At 55.5% G+C, this 21,669-nt stretch overlaps 7 protein-coding genes across 7 annotated transcripts; 3 read left to right on the forward strand and 4 right to left on the reverse strand.

The window, feature by feature from the left end:
• Positions 1-576: 576 nt before the first annotated feature.
• Positions 577-2,763, forward strand: JN550_012748 (uncharacterized protein; the record flags this gene model as incomplete). Its single annotated transcript, XM_049311258.1, has 7 exons — positions 577-815; positions 872-1,221; positions 1,269-1,433; positions 1,492-1,883; positions 1,941-1,964; positions 2,020-2,364; positions 2,422-2,763. 7 exons carry the CDS (start codon positions 577-579, stop codon positions 2,761-2,763), a joined length of 1,857 nt encoding a protein of 618 aa, XP_049165315.1.
• Positions 2,764-6,634: 3,871 nt separating this feature from the next.
• Positions 6,635-10,377, forward strand: JN550_012749 (uncharacterized protein; the record flags this gene model as incomplete). The annotated part of the gene is made up of 6 exons (XM_049311259.1): positions 6,635-6,881; positions 6,940-7,035; positions 7,089-7,729; positions 7,784-7,907; positions 7,958-8,467; positions 8,600-10,377. 6 exons carry the CDS (start codon positions 6,635-6,637, stop codon positions 10,375-10,377), a joined length of 3,396 nt encoding a protein of 1,131 aa, XP_049165316.1.
• A 564-nt stretch (positions 10,378-10,941) lies between these two features.
• JN550_012750 (uncharacterized protein) lies at positions 10,942-12,262 on the reverse strand (the record flags this gene model as incomplete). The annotated part of the gene is made up of 2 exons (XM_049311260.1): positions 10,942-11,469; positions 11,531-12,262. 2 exons carry the CDS (start codon positions 12,260-12,262, stop codon positions 10,942-10,944), a joined length of 1,260 nt encoding a protein of 419 aa, XP_049165317.1.
• Positions 12,263-13,503: 1,241 nt separating this feature from the next.
• On the reverse strand, positions 13,504-14,583 carry JN550_012751 (uncharacterized protein; the record flags this gene model as incomplete). The annotated part of the gene is made up of 3 exons (XM_049311261.1): positions 13,504-13,673; positions 13,745-13,967; positions 14,077-14,583. 3 exons carry the CDS (start codon positions 14,581-14,583, stop codon positions 13,504-13,506), a joined length of 900 nt encoding a protein of 299 aa, XP_049165318.1.
• A 542-nt stretch (positions 14,584-15,125) lies between these two features.
• On the forward strand, positions 15,126-16,777 carry JN550_012752 (uncharacterized protein; the record flags this gene model as incomplete). The annotated part of the gene is made up of 3 exons (XM_049311263.1): positions 15,126-15,152; positions 15,299-15,725; positions 15,897-16,777. 3 exons carry the CDS (start codon positions 15,126-15,128, stop codon positions 16,775-16,777), a joined length of 1,335 nt encoding a protein of 444 aa, XP_049165319.1.
• A 253-nt stretch (positions 16,778-17,030) lies between these two features.
• On the reverse strand, positions 17,031-18,630 carry JN550_012753 (uncharacterized protein; the record flags this gene model as incomplete). Its single annotated transcript, XM_049311264.1, has 8 exons — positions 17,031-17,467; positions 17,529-17,676; positions 17,739-17,808; positions 17,863-17,917; positions 17,975-18,009; positions 18,074-18,105; positions 18,394-18,483; positions 18,592-18,630. 8 exons carry the CDS (start codon positions 18,628-18,630, stop codon positions 17,031-17,033), a joined length of 906 nt encoding a protein of 301 aa, XP_049165320.1.
• Positions 18,631-19,273: 643 nt separating this feature from the next.
• On the reverse strand, positions 19,274-21,009 carry JN550_012754 (uncharacterized protein; the record flags this gene model as incomplete). The annotated part of the gene is made up of 3 exons (XM_049311265.1): positions 19,274-19,827; positions 19,890-20,835; positions 20,893-21,009. The coding sequence occupies 3 exons, from the start codon at positions 21,007-21,009 to the stop codon at positions 19,274-19,276; spliced, it is 1,617 nt and encodes a 538-aa protein (XP_049165321.1).
• Positions 21,010-21,669: the final 660 nt, after the last annotated feature.

The following is a 21,669-nucleotide window of genomic DNA, read 5'->3' on the forward strand; positions in this document are numbered from 1 at the left end:
GTGGTCACTTGGTCTCCGGTAGGGGCCAAATACCTATGAGTATGTTGGACGTGAAAGACGGTGTACTATATTATAATTAACGCACTGGTCGTTGAATCGTTCGGTGGAGGAAGCGATTTTCGTTCCAGAGAGCCTGACCGTTCTACTGCCTGGCGATTTATACCATCCTGCATAGTGCAACTGAGTCATTGGCAGATACTCAGTTTAAGAGTCATCGAAGGCTAGTGAGTGCATTGCCAACAGTTTGAGCGGAGCCAAGGCAGGTCAGGCAGGTCAGGGTGGCTACTATTTTGGAGTTGGGGGCCCTAAAAAGGCCAGCGGGTCGGCGAGCTGGGACGTGCCGTCGTACGCTATCGAAATCCTATGGCGCCCCTAGCGTGGACATGGGACCAGACCCCCTGCACATGGGCTATGTCAGGTGCTGGGACCTGATCACAACACCGATGAGGCTCGTGTCACAGCCTTGCTGCCTCGACGTCTGTCGCACGTATAGAATGCTCTTCGGCCATGAGCATGAGTCTCAACCTTTTCTTCGCAACAAACAGTATGGACAGCGAGTGAAGAGCGGACTTGAAGATGGCCGCCGACGATCGACCAGCCGTTCAGCTGGCCCAACCACTGTTTGAAGATTTCGATGATCGTGTTGTTTTTGACGCGACGAGACAATGGGCAGCCGCCGAGAGTTGTCAGAATTTTGTGCTGGAGTTTGGTCCCAAAAGAGCGCGAATCGCAAGGGATCTGGATACTGCGCGCTTTCAGGACTTACTTGATCACCATGACTATGAGAGGGATACGGAACACCCTATCCGATGGATGTAAGCTCTGGAACAATCCGTACACCTGGGAGCCTTCTAATAACGCGATTCAATAGCAACATATGGGATACAAGTAAGCAAAGAGACATCGTGGAACTGCTTGGTCAGCGGTATCGTTTGTCGCCGAGATTGATCTCCCTGATGAAGTATGCTACCGATATGAAGGACAAAGCCGCGCAGCTTGGTAAGGAGAAGAAAACCGCAAATGCTAGCCCCAAGGTCGTGTCAATCAAGCAAAGTGATGCCGAAAAGGCATTCATGCAAACTGACCAGTCGTCGGGTTCAACACAACCGGGGAAAGGACCGCCGGTTCAAAAGGCCGTTCCATTGGATGGGGAGGAGATTGAGCTCTATCTATTGCTGAAGGACACGGTGAATTACTCTTCGTTGGATCATACCGAGAAAGGTAAGCCCTTGCTATTCAGAGAACCGTAGTGTAGCTGACTCTTGTAGCTCTTTGTATTGGCGCTCACTGGTTACATAAACGGCCAGCGAAGCCTGAAGAGCAGCCTGAGGCAAACAAGAAACACCTGCCATTAAAGCCCGGGCAGCAAAATGAAGCAACGAAGAAGTTCATGCCCCCGCAACACTGGCTCTGGCTGACTCTCTGTGATGACCGTAAGTTCGGATTAGCATCACTTGTAATTTCCAGGCTCGCAACTAATACGATGCATAGACACTGTCATTACATTTCACGAAAACCCTACCATTGAACCGTTGCCGTCAAAAGGATGGAATATTGACGAGTGGAGATCGGCGCAAATAAAGAGCATGCGAGAAAACTCGCTCAATGTGCTGATACAGCAATCTAAGCATGGAATAGACCTGTTCAAGCACAGGCCCCTGTCCCAAAGCTCCATTCGTGAAGTTTTGAAGCAGGCGCAGGACCGCAAAGACTCTGGCCGACCTGTTGAGTTGAGCAGAGTACACTCTGATATGCCGCTGCTTGAGAGCGACCCAGGCACCACTATCGAGGCGGAAGGGACCAGCCGGCTCTTCTTCTACCTTTTTGAGGATTACGCAGCGGCTGAACCACTTAGGGATGCCAAGATGATCATGGAGGAGATGGTCAGTGAAGCCAATCCAGTGAAAAAAAATCTCACTCGCTAACGATATAGGCATCAGACCCCAAAAGTACTTCATAGCGCTGTACGTTCCTGTGCGTTCCCCTCGATCGTATAACCGTGGTTCTTACGCTGTATAGGACCGCCAAAGTCGAGTCAAAAGCCGAGACATCATACCCCGACTGCATATATTAAGCAAGGACCTTCGAACATTAAGGCACTTGTTTGAGAATTACAAGACAGTCATCACGAAAGTCATGATGGCGGCAAAACATAAACGACCAGATGCGCCGCCCTACGACGCGCGTGCCTCCTTGATACTGCGTTCTGGTACCGACTTGTCCGAAACACCTCGCGGCAGCAGTTCAGTATACCTGACAGATTCTGTCATGCAACGCTTCGATCGCCTTCGCGACCAACTGCAGGGCGTGATGCTCAACACCATTGAAGGCCACCTAGAGGAGATATCGGCACTTACGCAAACAGTAAGTCGATTTATATGATGGTTGCACTTAGAAAAGGCATGCTGACGTGTTGTGTAGTATTTCAATCTTACACAGCAGAAGGACTCGGCAGCGACGGCTAGACTGACGAGGAGCGCAACGCTGCTCGCCAAGCTCAGCGTCTTCTTTCTACCCATTAGCTTTGTGACGAGCTACTTCTCCGTCCAAATTGAGGACCTGTACATTTACTGGCACAAGGAGACGTACTGGTATACCTTTGCAGTCGTCATCACCATCTCCTTCCTGTGTCTCTCCTTCTTCGGCAGGCTGCTCATGTTCTTCAGCGACGTGATGGACGACTGGTCCGCCGTCATATCCATGTGGTTCCGCAGGGCCTTGAAGCCTTTAGGTTGTTCAACCGACGACGATGAGGATGAGTGACGGGTCAGCAGCAGGTTGCAGAATAGTTCTTGTTTTTTGCTGAGTCATAAATGGATATATACAAGTAAGCAATGCTGAGGTTATAACTTAATTTTAGGCCTTTTGTCTTAGCTTAGTATTTACGCGCGTATGAATCCAGACCCGCGTATCCAAATTTGAGAGAAACCTCGATGTGTTTGAATTAAGCATAGTCACGAAGAATGTACGATTGTAGACTTGGCCAAGTCCGTACATCATATCTCGGCTAGCAGATTACTTCAGCAACTCAGCCTCATTGGTAACTGAGCCATCAACAGTGATCCCTACTGAGGGTGCGGCTGGCCAAGAAACCCAGGAACCTTTCACCGCTTCATGCTACAGAGATGCCAATGGCGCGGACTGGCTAGATTGACGACATCCCACACCAGAGCTGACAATGATAGGTGCCAAGTCTTTCTTCGGATACCCGGTATACTGACAGTATGGCACCCCAGACAGATGACCCAGGGACTAGATCCATTTCAACTGGTGAGGTAGTATAGTGGAAACCAACGTTACCTCACATTCGTTCGCATTGGGATAGGGAGACAAGGGTTGCCACGGAGAGGGGGACTGGCTGAGGCTCTACTGACCGGAACAATTCATCCATTTCACTGATACTGCACCTGGACGACTGCGTTGGCGCATACCGGATTTCTGCTAGTCTTGAAGAGGCAGGTGAATCTACTATCGTGCAATAGGGAGCAGGCGCACCCCGCCCCAGGTAACATGAGGCAGACCGACTTCAATTCAGCTTTTCCAAAGTGCTCTCGACGTGACTCATCTGCGAAACTAGTTTCCAGCGTAGTTGGCACCTTATCCCCGTCCATAGCCGAGACAACGTTGAAAGCTCAACCAAAGAGTCGCAGTAAATTACGACAAGAAAGTATAAGAAAAGTCGGTGTTCATGTGATGGTGAGTTTCACTCTGACGTCTGACTTAAGTGGACCACAATAGAGTATCTGAAGGGCTAAGCTGAAGATAAGGCTGAGCTAGTTCAACGAGCCGCCTGGTTCTTCCGCCTCACTCCAGCCCTAGCTGAACAAGCTGACAGCCTGTAGCTCGGCAGGCGAGCCTGGACTTAACTCCGCAGATGATCCTGGGCCTCAGGTGGGGTCTCCGAGATAAGTGAGCAAAGCGCGGCGACCCTTGCTTTCCAAATAGCTACAAGGGGGATGCTTGCGAAGGTGAGGGGTGGCTGGGAACTGCGTCTGCATAGCGTTCTTGGCGCCACGCAATCATCAGACGTCCTGCAACCGCATCTTCTGATTCTCGGGGGGGAGCAAAGCGTCCAGACGTTATTTCCAAGAGACACGGAAGAGGAAATGAGATCATCATGGATGCCCGATCTTATCCCCCCGTGCTGTGCGGAGCAAGCGATGGTAATCTATTTCCAGGGATTCGCAATATAATGGACCATCCGAGGCTGAAGAGCTCAAAATTGTAATCACCGGCGCCCCTGCGATCGGTAAGTATGTACACTGGATCGAAGTCTGCGCATGGGAGCGCCCAGCCAAAAGTATGCGCGGCAGGTTGTTTGACAGTTGTCGGTTTTGGTTACAGGATCAGCAAGCTTTCGCAGGACAGTTCCATCCGTAAGATTCTGGTTTTCGGCACGCTGAAGAAGTGTTTTGGCTCCCCTGTACGGATCGCAACCGAATCGCATTGTCTCCTCACACATCGTACAATAGCGTTGCAGGCGGGCATCGCATGGTAGGGCAAGGCAACATGTCGGCTCTTCATCAACGGGCACCCATACGCGGTGCTGTTAAGAGACAGGGATAAGCCGCAGAGGGAAATGATCGGCAACAGGCCCAATGTCGTCGTCGGAAGTTATCGCTGCCTCGCCCGGGCATCCGCCGGCTAGCCCTCAACGGCCGCAACTAATGGGCTAACTTAGCGGCTGGCGCTGACATGGGAGCGGCCCAGCCTGCAAGGCAAGAAGGGACTGCACGCACAGGGGAGAAGTTGGTGGGCAGGCTGACCTGACCCAGCTGCACCAGCTGCGAAGGGGCACAATGCGCACGATGGCACGATGCTACCTATCATGACACAGCAATCAACGGCTAGCCGAGTGAGGGGTCGACGAGGCGGAGAGGGTGGGAGACTGCTAGGTCACTCGAGCGGCCAGTGTGTGCAAGATCGAGATGAGGAAGCTCTCCTTAGACTTCCACGGTAGGTCGGATCAGCTACATAATAGTTCTGTAGACTGGCACCATGATCGCCAGCCCGGGCGGGCACAGCGGGCTAGGATCGGTCGAGGTCTAGAGCATCAATGAGAGCGATTTGGACGAGGCCGACGAAGCATCCTGCCCTGTCTGCGACAGCACTAATCGCGTGAGCTGGGCCAGGTCCAGGGAAGCCGGGCCTATCAGCTGTGGCACCCATCTCCGTAGCTTCAAGGGCACGCTTCTTCTTCGTCTCACACGCGCAGCTTATTATGCGGTGAGGAGTCGGCATGACTTCTTTGACTGAGCAAGCACACACACACACACACACACACACACCACACACACACAGGAGAGAGACACAGACACAGAGGGACAAGACGAGACAGCCAACCTGTACGTGCTCTCCCCGGCGGCGGCGGTGGAGCTGGATGCAGTCGTTGTAAGAGCCCTGTGAGACTTGGGCGAGCGTGCGTGCTCCGTAGTTATGTGAGGCGCCGTCGACCTGAGAGTCGGAGACGAGACGGCGTCAATCTGGGGTAGAGAGACACGGGCTTTTGAGTCAAGCGCCCAATCAACGGCCTGTCGTTTCCAAGTGATCCATCCCCCATCATCGCACTGCATCGCTCCAGCTCACTGCAGCCGGACGACTTGCCGTGTCGTGCTCGGCCGCAGACGGACTAGCTTGGACCTTTCATGTAGTAAATCACACCCGTCCTGGTCGTGATGGGCCCATTTTCTCCAGCAGAGCTGATGCTCGCATCCACCAAAGACCGAGGGCGAGCAAAGCCCGAACGAAGCTGTACCTCGAACAAGGCGAGCGAGCGGTACTTTTTACTCACTAGCTAGCTGGAGATCGGCCTGGGAGGAGACGAACCCAAATATCATTCCGACGGGCGAAGGCGATCCCTGTCGGATTCCGTGCTCTGTTAGTGATCGTGGAACTTGCCGGGCCACCGTTTCTGGTCCCCTACATAGCATAGTAGAGTGCCAACCTCTGCGCCTTCGTCGGATCAACCGAGGAGGAGGGTGAGGCTCTTGATGACATGAAGTGAGAGAACGAGGTCCGGTACCAGAGAGCCGTCGTATGCATGTATCTCCCTTGCTGTGCGCCAATGATAGGTGGTCATCGTTCCCTGAAGCCCGTGCCGAGACCCCCGACCCCCCCGGAAGGGCCCCCTGGTCGGTGTTCGAGAGCTGGCCCTGCTGGCCCTGCTGGCCCTGTTAAGCCTGACCAGTGCCCTGCAACTATCTAATCTGCCGCTGGGCGACCTACCACTCGCCCCACCCGCCGCTGGCTACTACTCAGTCGCGACGAGTTAAGCCAATTTGCCTCGACTTATTGGTGAGAGATTGCACAAGAGAAAAAAAAAAGTTCCCCGTCCCCCACAGAAGATCAGATGGTCTAGCTCTTCCACCATCTCAGGCCCTGCAGCCACACGCATGTTGTTATGGCACGAGGCAGTGCACTTGACTTGCCGCTTCACGTCTGTTGACGTCTCATGTCCTCCATGACCATGTCTTCGAAAAGCCAACAGCCATCAAAGCACAGTTGATGCATTTTGGAGGCAAGCTCTTGCTAGGGTGTTGCGTGTGAGACATGAGTGCGGGTGGAGTGAGTTGAAGCGAGGTGAGGCACAGGCTTTCCGACATTTGGCTCAGCTTCGGCCGGAGGTGGCATGAGGATGGCGGCCGACCTGCCAGTCGATTCCCGACACGACCGTCGCGGATCTCGAGGCCTTGACAATTCAACCGCGCCGAGTTTCGACTCTGCCCTGGATCCCACTATCAGACAGCTATTTGAACAACAGGCCGCGATCCAGGCGAAGCTAGCCGCACTACTGCCAGCCAGACATGTCCCGAACTCGAGACTCGAGCTTGACATGCTGCGCCGCAAGCTGAGAGCACTCGAGGCATATGCAGACAACCAAAGTCAGTCTTTTTCTTGTAATAATCTCACGGCCGATGTCTCATCTAATGCGTGATCAAGATTTTACGGCAGCATCGCCGATATTATCTGAAGCTGAAGAGGCTCGAGCTTTGCAGTATAAGTGCGAGTGCATAGAAAGTTATTTCATAAGCCAAGGTACGCACAACCTCCCCGGCTTGACGGGTCTTTGTATGCAAACCTATCTCTAGGTGTCAACGTCCTAGACCAAAATTTCCTGGAGGCCTTGAAGCTCTACCCGCAAGAGGATGCCACCCCTGACTACGGCTCCTGGCTCGACAAAAACCTCTCCTATTATGACCCCATCTTCCGAGGACTGAGGACAAGAGAGTCGCCTCCACCCAATCCCTGGGGTCAAACTCCGTTCAAATGTTTAGACGACCGATGCATCAACTATATCTATGGCTTCCTCAATGTTGAGGACCGTGATCGACACTTACGGGACCATGAGACACCCGTGAAAAGAGATTCCGGCCTCTCGGTTGGCAGCGCCCCTCACACCATCTATCAGGGCCAGGGAACCTCTAGATTCTTTCCCGGAGAGCACGAACAAAAGAGCTCACCAGTGTCTCTGCCTCGCCTGCTTGTTCCTTCAACCTTACCCCCGTTGGTTACAGTCAATGCGCCAAGTGATAGGCGCGACTCGCTGCTTGCTTATTCCTTCACGAACGAGTTCCATGGCCAGCCTAGGGGCTCGGTAGACTCAGAGGTAGATCCTCTATTGCCGCCCCTGAAAAGGAGCCGCGTCGGACACTCTCGGCTGGAATCTATTGGCGAACTTAGACTTCGTGAGACTGGACCTTGCCTCCGTTGCAAAGTCCAAGCGAAACCGGTAAATACTCTCTGTCAAATCATCATCACCACCGGCTTGACTAATTTGAGAAAGTGTGATTCGCAAGACAGCTGTACCTACTGTTCTGAGCCTCCCACATCACCAGAGGACGACTTTTGGCATTTACTAGGCTGTCAAAGAACTTCGTTGGCCGCGCTAGCCGACTACATGTTACCAGGTAAGCTGAAGTGATCTTTACGACACGCATCATTGCTCACAACCATCAAGAACTACTCTCGCCAAGGCAGGTACAGACTCCTGTCACGTCTCCGATGGCGCGGCGGCGGAACATGAATGACTACCTGGAGCGGACATACATCATGAATCCCGGTGTGGCAGAACTGGTCAAATCCCACCTGGATTTCGATGACGGATTCTGGTGGACTGAAGACCTGGCTTCGTTACCGATAGCGAATCCCACAACCGCTACATACGCGAAAGGGCCAATAGACCGGCCTCCACCCGTACTTAAAGTCCTCGCAGCGAGCTGGAACACAGAGGGCATCCCATTTCGTTTTTGGGACTTATTCAAGTTGAGTGGCTATCTATCCGGGAATCGCGAGACAGAAAAACAAGCATACCCGGTCCTGTATCGAGCAAAACTGTTACTGCGAGAGATCCTCTTCTATGACTTACAGCAGCCGGAGCCATCTACCCGAACGGATGTCAATGTATCGAACGCGCAACTACTACCAGATGACATGGACTACGACGGCCGGAATCGACTGATATATAACTGTATGACACAATTTCTGCAGTCGTTCGAAAGCACCACAATGCGAAGGGTTCTGTCTGAACCGAGGAGTTGGCTTGCGGTTTTCTTTTCGCTTTGTATATTCAGTATAGTCAGGACAGTACTGGCTGATCTAGTATCAACCCCATCCCGGAATCTTGCAACTCCGACCCAGGCAATGTCTCCTGGGGCAGTCGCAATGCACAGTGTGTACAAAGTCCTCGTTAGCGTTTTCTCATGGTCAACGCCGATGATACTGGACGATGCAGCTTTTGAGATGGACGAAAACGACAGGTTCCTCTTCACGACCACAGCTGATGCCATTCGCAAAGACACATGGGTGCCAATGGGGATCCACTCGACCAGGGACTTCCTACTTGGTCTTGGAAGTGGCTACCTTGCCGACAACCTAGGCTTCAACGGGTTCTTTCGGCAGAGGACGCCAGTCTACAAGGCGATATCGTACCAGCCAGTGGCTGTGGGAAATCAGCCGTCAGAGCCACGCAAGCCAGGGCCAGAGTGGCGCCCTATCGACGGTTGGAGCCAAAGGAGTGAAGTTGACCTTTCTGCGCCGAACTACGGCCTGGAACCGGCGAGGAGACACACCGTCGGGGAAAGTCCTGCATTCACGCGGGCTATTTCTAGGGGTCTCGCTTCTCCGAGTAAGCTGAGAACATCTTATCAAAGACCACCTCTGCGGCGCGTCTTTTGCGGCAAGTGTAACGAATACCCCGAAGGATTCCGCGGCGAGCACGAACTACGACGCCATACGGATGCTAAGCATGCGGCACTGGTAAAGCGATGGGTCTGTACGGAACCCCAAAGCCTCAGTGCGGGCTCACCCCAGCCTGTAGTTCCGCTAGCCAAATGCAAAGCCTGTGTCACACAGAAACGCTATGGTGCTTACTATAATGCAGCAGCGCACCTGCGACGAGCCCACTTCAACCCACATCGAGGCGGGAAAGCCAGTGGTGATTGGCCCCCTATGACCATCCTGAAGGACTGGATGCGAGAGGTGCGCCAGTCTATCGACGTAAATGAGAATGACGATTCGAGTGGGGACGAAGACAACGACGTCAGGATGCTTGAGGAGTATACGCTACCTCGAGCACCATCCTTTCCAGAAGTGCCTCGACTGGCTCCGGCGCCAGCACCTCAGGGGCAGCTCATTGCACCCTCGATAGCGCCATCGATAGCGCCGTCCCTGGACAGTACCGTCCACAGCAGTCCCATTACGCCCAAAGTAGAAGACAACAGGAACCGATGTCCGCATCCGGACTGCGGGCGTGTCTTTAAGGACCTGGCCGCACACATGCTCACTCATCAGGAGGAGCGCCCGGAGAAGTGCCCCATTGAGTCCTGTGAATATCACACCAAGGGATTTGCGCGGAAGTACGACAAGAACCGGCATGCCCTGACACACTACAAGGGCACCATGGTGTGTCCCTTCTGCCCGGGTCCCGGGACAGCCTACGAGAAGGCCTTCAATCGGGCCGACGTCTTCAAGCGGCACCTGACCGCCGTTCACAACGTAGAGCAGACGCCGCCCAACAGCCGGAAGATGATCGTCAGCAACAGCAGCCGCAGCGGGGACGCGCGCTGTTCCATCTGCCAGGCCCGCTTCTCGACGGCGCAGGAGTTCTATGAGCACCTGGACGACTGCGTGCTCAACGTGATCGTGCCGACGACTCCCAAGCCGTCGACGGGGTCTCAACCGGCGTCATCCCCCAGCAAGGGCGACGACAGGGCCGCCAGTGTAGTAGTAGTCGCGATGGACGAATACGATGAAAGGAGTCAAGATGATGATATCAACGACAGTAAGGAGGCCTCGGCGCTGGCCTCGGAAGCCGCGGACCCCGGCAAGGTGGACAAAATGGATCTGGATTCGGATAGGGAGAAGGAACAGGATGGGTAAGGACGAGCGCCACGGCGTTCTGGGGATATGATATCTACCTCTGCGTGCATACACGATTGCCACGCGAAACATGGTTATTGCTGTTTGATACGGCGATGACAACAGACATTTTTTCAAGCGGTGTTTCGCGGGCCCGGGCTCGCTCTGCATTCTCGATACCAGTGCCATAGCTGTTAAACCAATTTCTACCATTTACAAGCCACGATATAGACATGCATGACCACTCCTGAGAGCCGCGCCTCGCCGCGCGACGATTGCCCCCGTCTTCACGCAAAGGATGGCAGTCGTTTTTATGATGCCACTTTGGGCGCTTACTACAATTAGGTATACGTTAAGTAAGTCTATCTTCCAGGCCCGGAGCACCCTGTTGAAATGTGTGTCCATGCAAACGCTCCCCCCCGGGCGTAGGAGCTGTCTCGTTCTTTGGTTTGTATATACGTTCAATGATGCTTCCATCCAAGCGCAACGCTTGAAACGGTGCAAAAGCAGTGGTATCTGGTGCTGACTTGTGTGCAAGCGGAAAGTCGCCAGCGCAAAGAGTTCCATCCAAACAAACCCGCCCCTTTACTCTGGCTGAGCCCATCGCTTCTCCCGCAGGGGCAGCTCCTTGCCCTGGGCGGCCCTCGCACCAGAGACCTCATCCTTCCACGCCCAATACTCGCCCAGTCGGATCTCGGCGTACGATGCATAGTCGAAGTCGATCTGCGATATCTCGGCCTGGATCAGCGCCCAGATGCCCCAGTAGAATCCCGGCAGGCCCCTGAACATGTCGACCTCGTCGAAGAGCTTCTTCACCTCTTCCTCCTCGCTGACGCCGGCCGCCCTCTCGGACTCGGGCAGCAGGCTGAAGTACGAACGGATGTACTCCCGGATAAACTCGAGTCTCTGCGCGCGGGTCGGCAACACGCTGAAGTCACAGTCGAAACCGCCCCACTCGGCGAAGTGGTTGGCCACATCGAATGCCGCCGGGGACGGCGTTGCATACTCGTAGTCGATGAAGTTCACAGACACCGGTGAGCTCTGCCCGTTGGTCGCTCCCTTGGGCTCAACGATCACGTTTCCGCTCAGTAGATCGCAATGAGCAAAGACCAGCTATGTATGGTATTAGCGATCCGCTCTACGCGATTCGTCGGAGAAAGAATAAAAGACTTACGCCGTTCTTTCCTAACCCAGGTCGCTGGCTTAGGTCCTCGATCAGTTTCGCCAGCTCTGACTGAAGCTGGGATTGCCTCTCGCGTTGAGCATCCGTCTTGGTTGGGAGGGCCAAGATCCACTTCTGCATCACCGTCCACACGTTTGGTGGTGGTTTCCCAGGCGCCACAAAGTCTATGGATGGGTTGGAGGTGCCGTTTGTGCTACCGTTCACCCCATTACTCTCCAGGGGCACTGAAGGCAAGCAAGGCACCGTGGCGTGCCATTGTGCGAGTCGCTTGGCGACGGCGACGTATATGGCAGGCTTCCTCAGGTCGTCTGGCATCGTTGCCTTTCCGCTGATATATCTGTACATCATTCCGTTCTTGAACCTGGCCAAAAGCTCGGGCGCGAGCCCATACTTCATCAGGAGCTCATGGTTCTGGGTCTCCCGCTGGCGGTCGATGAGAACCTGGGTGCCGTGCCCATAGGCACGCAGCAGGACGGCATCGTTGTCTATCTCCTCTTTCGACAGGCCCTCCCTCCGGTTGACGGCCTTCAGCAGGGTGTTGGTGATTCCCTCGGTGAAGCGCACAAACTCAATCTTGGATTCGGGGGTCTTCCACTCGGGTCGCAGCTCTGTGACAAGACGCAGGGCGGAGGCGTCCGACTTGGCGTGGTCGTACTCGAGCGAGATGAAGCGGACATGGCCCACGACGCCGTTCGTGTCCCCGTTCAGGTGGCCGGGAGACATCGTGGGAGGTGGGTGTTGAGGTCGGAAGAGAAGGTCTCGAGACTCTTCGCCGGATGCGGAAAGGGGTGCTTCTGCAGTCGGGTGCTGGCGGGACTTAAGACTTTATTTACACCGCTAGATGGCACAGGCAGGTCGCTGCGCACTGGAAAGTAGATTCGGTCTCGGGACAGTGACCCGGGCAGGAATGAGAAAAACAATTCTACGTCTGGTGGGTTCTACAGGAAACGGAAACCCGACAAAGGCTGGCGAGACACAACGGACGTCATTGCCTTCAGGGGATAGGTGCAGCAGGGCCAAGATCAGCCGAATCAAGGGACCAATTCCATTGCGCAGCTTGGAGAATTGGGGGACGCGAAAACCCAGCACACCCAGGCTTCGGGCCAGGGGTAGCTGCAGACAACCTTGCCCACGTCCGCCAAGTGAGGGGGATGGCCTAGACGGAGACCGGCTGGTCCTGTGCACACGGCAGCCTGCTGTGCGTGTGGTACACCGCGCGCCCACTGGACCACCACGGCTCGACGGCTTGACAAGGCTCATCGAGAGAATGGGCAGCCCGGCAAGACGGAAGCAAACCGAGCAGCAATCCAACGACTCAGCAGACCCGAGGCCTTTGCTGCTGCTGCCGCTCTCTCTTCTCATCTGGCTCGCAGCCGCCCCCCCTTCCCCTTTCACGGCCCTGTGCTGCGGCCTGTCCACGCCTCGGGCGGAGAGAGAACGCCAGGCACGAGATCAATTACCTTTCCCAGGGTCCAATTTGGCCGAATGCTTGACTTGACGATTCAGGCGCCAGTCGCTGCCGTGGGACAGGGGCACCCCGCTAAGAAAACGCTAGAGCCCACTAGGGGTCCGCTGAGTCGGGGCATGTGAAATTTGAACACCACCGACATGCGCCCAGGTCGTCTCGAGTCTTGACTTATAACGACGAACCTTTTAGTGGCAATCGGCCCGCGCCTCTAGGACGACAGAAATAGGAGACTCTTTGAGGCGGATACACCAACGCTTGTCACTCTGTAACGCGGCTATTGCATACATACAGTGCGCTATCGAGATGTGAGCCAAAGTCTGGGCTCTCTGGCTTTTGCGAGGCAAGCAAGTGCCGCCGCAATCAGCATTGTCGGTGGCCCGGGTATCCACGGATATGCACATCCACCTCATATCAAAGCGAGTGATTGGATGTCTGTGGTGATCGATTGATGAACACATACATTGAACACCCCATACGATCGACGGCCCGCTCGCAATCACAGACCGATCACACCTATCCGCAGATATGCCGGGTCCTCGTCAATCCTGCTCCGGATCTTGCCGTGCTTCAACTCGTCCACGTCCCACTCCGTCCAGACGAACCTCCCGTGGAGGAACCGAGCTTCTGACGAGGCCGCCCACACGGCAAACTGGCCCGGAAGGTTTGCTTTGTACGGGGCTGCGTTAGCCAGGCCCGGTCAAGGCATATAGGCAAGTACTGTTTCCAGGGCCACTCACGATCATTCCAAGCAAAATCTTCCTCCGTGTATCCCGCAACCTTCGCGTTCTCTGTGAAGACGGGGCCCGGGTTGAAACTGACGACTTGCATCCTCTCCGGCCGTGTCTCCGCGGCGATGAGCTGCATGGCCAGTGTCCCGGCGTTCTTGGTCAACCCATACCCTGGACGTTGTGCCGCAGCCTCCCAGTCGTGAATGCCCAGGGTCGAAACCATGACCAAAGACTTTTTTTTACGTTCTTGATGTCAGCACCGTCTTTTACCTCCAAGCAACATCTCTGCTTCAGGACGGGGAAGAAAGGACAGATGAATCACGTCGAAGGGGAGGACATACCTTCCAAGATCCATTGCCCCCATCATCCTGCTTATAGAAGCGCTCAGTCATTTGTAGCTGGGAGCGAACATTGATGCTATAATCGTCCCAGATGCCATCGGTGCCCCGTGCGAGGATACCTTTGATCTCTGAGATGCCCGCCGCATTGAGCATGAGCACATCGACGATCACGCCCTTAGCCTTGAGGTCTGTCCAAAGGCGCTCGACATCAGAGCTGCTGGCAATATCGCAGGTGACTGCGATGAACTCCGTGGTCCCGGCAGACTGTGATGCAACATCATTCCCTAATGCCTCTGCCGCTGCCTTGGTGACGTCGGCTCGGCGACCCGTGATAATCACCTTCAAAGCACCTGCTTGGCCAAATGCTCGAGCAGCTGCGTAGCCGATACCAGCGTTTCCACCGGTAATGAGGACTACCCTGCCGGTCTGCGACAGCTCGGCGCGCAGTGGGGAGATTGCACCATACGGCTTCTTGTGGAAACTGGTGGTGAAATCTGACCCTCCCATCTTGCTGGTGTCTTCAAAGTGAAGTAAAGGATAATGCTGAGGGAGGGTAGTCATGGGAATCATCTACACGGCGAATGTCTAGATGCTCCGATCTCTATTATATATCAAGTTCCAGGTTGCTAGCCTCTGTGTATTAGTGAGCAGCTCCATGGCGCCATTCAAAGGGAAAACCCAGGTGTCTAAACGCACTTGAGGCTGATAGCCAGCATGAGGTGGACTTTGGCACTGCCAGGCCCGAAAGGACCGGATCTGTAAGCACACTACAAAGCGTGAGCGGGACTATAGGTAGCCTTTGCGGCTGTCTCCTGAAAGAATCCGCAACCGCTATTGGTTCTATACCGGTGCTCCGCGAGGTCGGCCCCACAAAAGTCCGCCTGGCTTCCGCAAGGCAGTTCGGTGCTGACATCCGGTGAACGCGAAGGGAAACACACCTCCAGACCTCTAAGTCATCAAGCAATGGCACTGCCAGGCCATGAATAAGAACCTTTGGGTGGAGTTTCATTTGACAGCCTTTGACAGACAACCCAAGAACCCCGGCCACCATGCCGGCCGCCTGGCGTCGGGCCTGCGTGCGCTGCACTAAAGCGAAAAGGCAATGTACAAAACAAACCCCGTCATGTAGACGCTGCACCGACCGCGGCATGCGCTGCGAGTATCCGCCCGCGCGGAGGCCCGCCCCCGAGGTGGCACCAGTTTTGCCAGAAGCGGAAGCTAGCGCAACGCCGCCGCCGTGCCCAATAATAGTTGCAGCTCGGCGGCCGCCTCGCTCTTCATCGAGGACATCGGGTTCGATTACTCGCTCCTGGACCTCCCGTCCGACGACCTGTTCTTAGATGAAGCCACCCCCGGTTTTCAGTGGCCCGGCCAGGGCTCCTTATCCGCCAGCTCGCCTCCCCTTCTTCGTGGTTCCAGCGGCGGCTCTGCGGCGGCCGACTCCCCATCACCCTGGTTCCTCCAGCCTTCGACGTGGGTGATCGAGCACACGACCCCGAGCGCCGCGGGCGAGCAGCCAGAGTCTAGCCTGCACGCCTATATCGCCAGCGTGCGGTCCTGGCTCTTCGCCTGGGTCTCGGAGCCTAGCAACCCGCTCATCCACCCGCAGCTGTACTGTGCCGTATACCAGGGTGGTATGCCGCGCTGCGGTGAGTAGCCCATGTCCCTTGATCTCATGTAGTACAATGCATAGCAGGAGTATCTCACCCTCCTGATACTCAATCTCTGGCCTGGCCATTTTGATTCTGCCAGAATGGCACCTAACACCAACGTTTCCCATTTCTCACAGATACAAACCACTGACTCTCCTCATCACCCAGTGCAAGACGCCTATACAGCAGTGACGACGTACAAGCACCGCACAGCCGCCAGCACGCCGGAGGCCCTGCGGATCCTGGACGCGCGCGCGGAGCAGCTGGTCGCGGACCAGGCCCTGGACGAGACGCTGGCGGCAGCAGCAGGAGACCACAGCAGCGGCGAAGGAGGGCTGACGGTGGCGGCGCATCTGGCGCGCGTGCACGCGCTGCTGGCGTACCAGGCGCTGCGGCTGTTCGACGGCGACGTGCGCGCACGGGCGCGGGCCGACGGCGATGTCGACACGCTGTTCCGGTGGAGTGCGCAGATGCACGCGGCGGCCGGGCGCTCGTTCCGCGACGGCTCGCTGCTGGCCTCGCTCGCCGCGCCACCGGACCCGGGCCGCGGTGCCCGCTTCTTCCCCTCGTCCGCTTCCTCCTCGTCGCCATCCTCTGGCCCCGGCGGCGCCTTCGGTGGTCAGACGCATACGACCAGGACGCTGTGGCACGCCTTCATCCTGCTCGAGAGCGTGCGGCGGGCCTTCTTGACGGCCGAGATACTGCAGCACACGTACCTGATGCTGAAGCGGGGCTGGACCGAGTGCCCGGGCGGCGTGCCCGTCACGCTGCGGCGCGGGCTGTGGGACGCCGGGTCGGCGTACGCGTGGTCGCGGCTGGCCCTGGACGGCGGGGTCCGGAGCCCGCTGTTCATGCAGAGCATGTCCTCGGACCGCCTGTTCGCCGAGGCGGCGCCCGAGGACGTCGACGAGTTCGGCATAGTGCTGCTGGGCATCCACTTTGACGACGACAGGATCGAGCGATGGATCGATGAGAAACGGGGAGAGGATGGGCGGGCTTGGCTGGGATATACTGCCCCAGGCCCTGAAGAGAATGAACAAGCACTATAAAGACAGTATTGGCGCTATGGTTGTTAGTGCGTAGGTAGACAGAAAATCTCCGAGTAAACCAGTACTCCTGTGAATGGATTCGGCAGGAGTGACGACAGTCATCCGATAGCACAACCCTGACCTGCGTTCACTTATGAATCCGTTGTAGCAGCTGAGTCTTGACCGAGAGACATCGATTCTTTATTCGTATACTAGACAGCCTCTGAGCATCCGGTGACCAACCGCGACAAGTTCAAGTTCTTACGTGCATCCTTTACTCAATCATATCGATATCATCGCCGCCAGCCTGGGCTGCAGCTGCGGGTTCCGCTGCGGCCGGAGCCTCAGACGTTGCACCGAAGTAGTCAGCCATTTCAGCATCGAGCTCATCCTGGGTCTTCTTCGGTCGTCCCTCCCGCCCTTCCCGTCCTTTGCGCTCTCCATCCCGAGCTGCGCCACCTCGGCCACCTCCTTCGCGTTGTTGGCCGGGCCGTCTGCCTCCACCCCGTCTACGGGGGAGGGGACTGCGTGATCGGCGTCCGCCAGCCGGAATATAGCGGTCAATGCCACGGTCGCCGCCAGGGGAGTAGGAGCGCGAGCGTCCCGAGGGCACGGTGATCCGGTCAGCTAGAGATCGGCCGGGCATCTGCGCAGTGTCGAAGGGATTGCGGCGTGGGCCTGAAGGCATGATTGATAGGCGAATAGGCTGACCTGAACATGATCATTAGCCAGCTCGCTCTCTAGCGGTCTGGCCACCGAGAGCTTCACTTACCCTTGGCATTTGCGCCATCAAACTCCCTCACAGCCTCCTTGGCGTCTTGGTACTCCTCGTAGGTGACGAAAGCGATGCCCTCCGAACGTCCTGCGCGGTCGTAGACCAGCTCGACCTTGACGAGTGGCCCAATCTTGCTGAACAGTCCCTGCGATCACCCTTTTTAGCGTCCGGGGGCACTATGGGGTGATGAGGGGGGTCGTAGCTTACGTTGAGATCTCCCTGGCTGAGATCATAGTGCACATTCTCGACCTTGATCTTGGTGCCTCGGGTCTCGTTGCTGGAGTGCGGTCAGTATGAATGACGCCTGATGAGTCCGGGGAAGAACACGAACTGGGACGACGGGCCCGGCGAATTGCGGCGTCGCGAGTTTCGAGATCGGCCATGGGCTGTTGCGTAATGGTCAGCGTGGCCATTTGTCTACCGCATGGCGCAGAAGGACGTACAATGACTGTCCTCGAACTTATCGTGGACCCATTCCCTAGCATTGATGTCAGCAGCCAGACCAGCGCAGGCACCGTGTCTCGGCGGAAGATGCCACCTACGAATCCATGTTCCTCGAATCGTCTCTGGTGGACTGTCTCGCAGAACGAGAGCGCTACGTTAGCCGGACATTCTCAAGGCATTGGTGACCAGCACCCCCTCCATCGAGATCGCAGGAGCCGCGGTGGCGTCGGAGCGCAACGCGAGATATCGATTAGAAGGGTGGTGGTGGTATCTTCGACGTAGGAGAGTGAGGGTGAGAGTGAGCAACCTGCAGCTTGCCGTGTCAGCAGTCTAAGACCATTGTGCAGAACATGCAAGGTGGACGGGGACGGGGACGGCGCAGGGGGGTCAATGGGGGAGGTAGCCTTGCCTTTCTTACACCGTCACGCGGGTACGAGTCTCGCTCTCGAGGGCGGCCACCGCCGTTGCCGCCATTGCCACCACGGCGTCGCGGGTCACGCTTCTGCTGCTGCTCAGGGTGTCGTTAGCAACGTGTGTGCCTCTCGGTGGTGTGCGCGAGAGGCTTGAGCCGTCGGCATCTGGGCAGATGCGTGAAGGCCGACATGAGGCGACTCACCTGATTCTCAGCGACGATTTCGTCAAGGCTGCGATCCATCTTGCGCGGGTGTTGAAGCGACAGCAGAGATGGGAGATTCGAAGTTGGGATGGAGCTGGGAGCAGAAGGCAGTGGACGCGGCTGACACAAGCCTCCCGCTGGAAGTTGGGAAAGGCTCGCTTCGTTGAGTAGTGGGGCCGCCTAGCTACCCGCCTGACTTAAGTACCTTTGCTACTATGGGGGCCATTTTGAGGCCTATACTCACTCCATGCCCATGGGGCTGAGGGGGACTTCCGGGCCACCAACACTAACCTCGATCACAAGCACATGGATATAACTCGAAGGCAGCTAAGCTGATTCCGTGCAGCATGCCCGCTCCGCCCGTCCAATAGCTCAACTACCTACATGACCATGTACCCACGCAGTAACCCATATATCCAATACCTACACGTAAGTACCTTGGTACATGGCACTAGATTCAGATCCAACACAAACCGCTTGCTTCATATTGGTACACTATTTGCTTGGTTTTTGTGGCTCGTGTGGCACATCGTATTAAGCCTGTGGAAAAGACGAGTACTTGGACAACGTTCGCAAGGCACAGTTGACATTCCACCAGCAACCGCGTGCCCTCAACGAGACTGCCAGCATTGGCTAGGTATACAATCCATGAACCACCTTCTGTCTATTGTACAATCTGCATCTACCGAGTGTCGCCAGTCTTCTCTGAACCAGCTTCCTCGCCGCGCTCGCGTGTGAGGCGCCCAGCGCCCGGATGATAGAGCAGCGAGTGCGGCACGTCGATCTTCGTGGTGAAGGGATACGATTTGATGGCCGAGTAGTACCCTGGAGTATCCAGCTTCATGTAAAGCCCGGCTGAGGAAGCAGCAATGAAAGCACTCGTAATGAACTGTGCTGCGTGTGGCTCTTTGTCCTCTCTTTTGGGTTTTTGGCTCTTGGATTCGGATTCGGTTTCGGCTCCTGGGGCCAAGACATCCTCCTCTGCGGCAATACTTCCCAGCCATATGCCAGACCGGTTGTAATGTTCGCCCCCCTTCATGCGCCTGTGATACGGCTCGATGCCGAACCATATATATGACCCTGGCCTTATGGGTCCCTCGGGGCCATCAAGGGTTTCTTTCTTTTGGAAGGCCTTGATAAACATCTCCATGCTGTCCTGCTCGGATATTGTATAGCTGGTCTCTGGATCCAACGACAGGAGGCCTTGCTTAGCCCCCCAGCCGCCGCCGCCGCTCACTTTCGGTGACCCGTTAGTACATAAAAAGAGGACGAGACCCGGAAAAGATAGTCCAACTCACAGACTCTGTAAACTCGCATGTCAAACACGCCTAGCAATTGTAGGTTTTTTATAATCTCTTCGAATAAGGGCTCCGTACTCCCAGTTCCACGAGCCCATATTTTCAAGTTCCTCATGAGGCCAGTCTGCATGACCTCTTCTGGAACGACAACTGCCCACACGCCGAACGGACGCTTTGCAAAATCGTAGCCTCGTTCGGATCTGTAATTTATGACGTGAGGGATGCGAACCTCAAGATCTGTCGAGGCGGGCGAGGAAACTCCCTTTATCTCGATTAGTTTTACAATGTTGCCCAAACCCGAGACAATCTTTCGTGGGGTCGTCAGCGCTAACAATGGTATCGTTGGCTGAAACAGAGGCCCTTGATCGGAGGAGAATTCTATGTTTTGGTGAACCTTGCTCTGTGGCGTGCTGCCATACCACGAGTCAGTCTCCTCGTCCTTGGTGTATCGAGTCGCGGTAAGAGTCGACCGTCGGCCATTCACGAAGATCGTGTTCGCCAGTGGAAAGGTGACCCCGGAATTGGAAGGTCTACCGGGGAAAGCTGCGCAAAATGATATGGAAGCCGACTTTTCTGCCTTTGGTGCTGGATTTGGGGCTTCCTTGTCCCAAAGACCAGGCAACAAGCCTTGAGACCCGACCAGGAACGCCAAACCAGACTTCGGTTTGCCTTTGGGAGACTTCGGCACGAGGCCATCCATGACACCCGACAGGACATCAACTGTCGGCCTCTTCAGCCGAGCGCCGGGCTTTTTGGAGGTGTTCAACGGCGGTTCCCTAGGTCGGAGGCTTTTTAGGAGTTCTGGTATGAAGTCGGGGTCCTCCAGCCAGCTTGCAAGGTCTTTGGAGGCCAGTACTACCAAGGAGCTTCTTCCATCATATGGAAGGTGCTTGGAGAAGCTCTTCCGGCTCTCTATATATTGAACCAGTTCTCGAATAGCGGAGGACTAGGGGTAATCAATAACCGTTGATGGGACAATGTTCAGGCTGCAATGTGGCCGTACCTTAGACGGGCTGCGCGACAAGACGATGCTGAATTGCCCCCAGAGTGCCGATTGTGATTTGGGCGCTTGAGAGTAGTGGCGGACTATCCTCGACAGCCCCAGTGCCTGGGCTCTCATCATTGAATTCGTTCGAGGGCGCTGCGCCCTTCTACCAGAGAAATTGCGAATCGATGATGGGATGCACTACTCCGTCAAATTTGAACATGTCGTTGACCACGTGCGTTTTCCTGCTGCAAACTGTGCGGGGCTCCACTCAAGAATTACCTGGACCAACTCATCTTACACACTGTGCTAATCATACATTCATTTGACGAACCACATCTCGTATGCAGGGGGCTCAATGAGGAGTGTAAGTGATCGCTCCAGTTCTTGCATGCTTTCTATAAAGTTTCTTACCGCTTCTCCAGCGTACGAGATATTCTATTCCTTCAGGCCGCCGGGGCCCGGGGGGTTGGGGTTTCCCCTAAGGGAGGGGCCTTGCTAATGGTGCTGTATCAAATCTGCTGCATGTCCTGTACCTCCTCCTCCCTCATCTTCCACTGGAACTCGACCAATTCTTGAGATGCATCTTCTTTTGGGGTTGCTTTTGGTAGTCAAATCAGTATCATTTACGAAAACGTACTTTTTCCAAGTATTTCCAAGCGATATACTTACTAAATTGCGACTGTCTTGAGGGTGAAGCCTTGCGGAATCTCAAGCTCATCACCACCATAATCGTACTCGATCAAGTCGTGTTTTATTCGCCTATAGATCTCGTTATATTGCAAAAAATGAAAA

This window comes from Neoarthrinium moseri (assembly GCF_022829205.1).
Source record: "Neoarthrinium moseri strain CBS 164.80 chromosome Unknown scaffold93_Wmoseri_CBS_16480, whole genome shotgun sequence".
Taxonomy (NCBI): domain Eukaryota; kingdom Fungi; phylum Ascomycota; class Sordariomycetes; order Amphisphaeriales; family Apiosporaceae; genus Neoarthrinium; species Neoarthrinium moseri.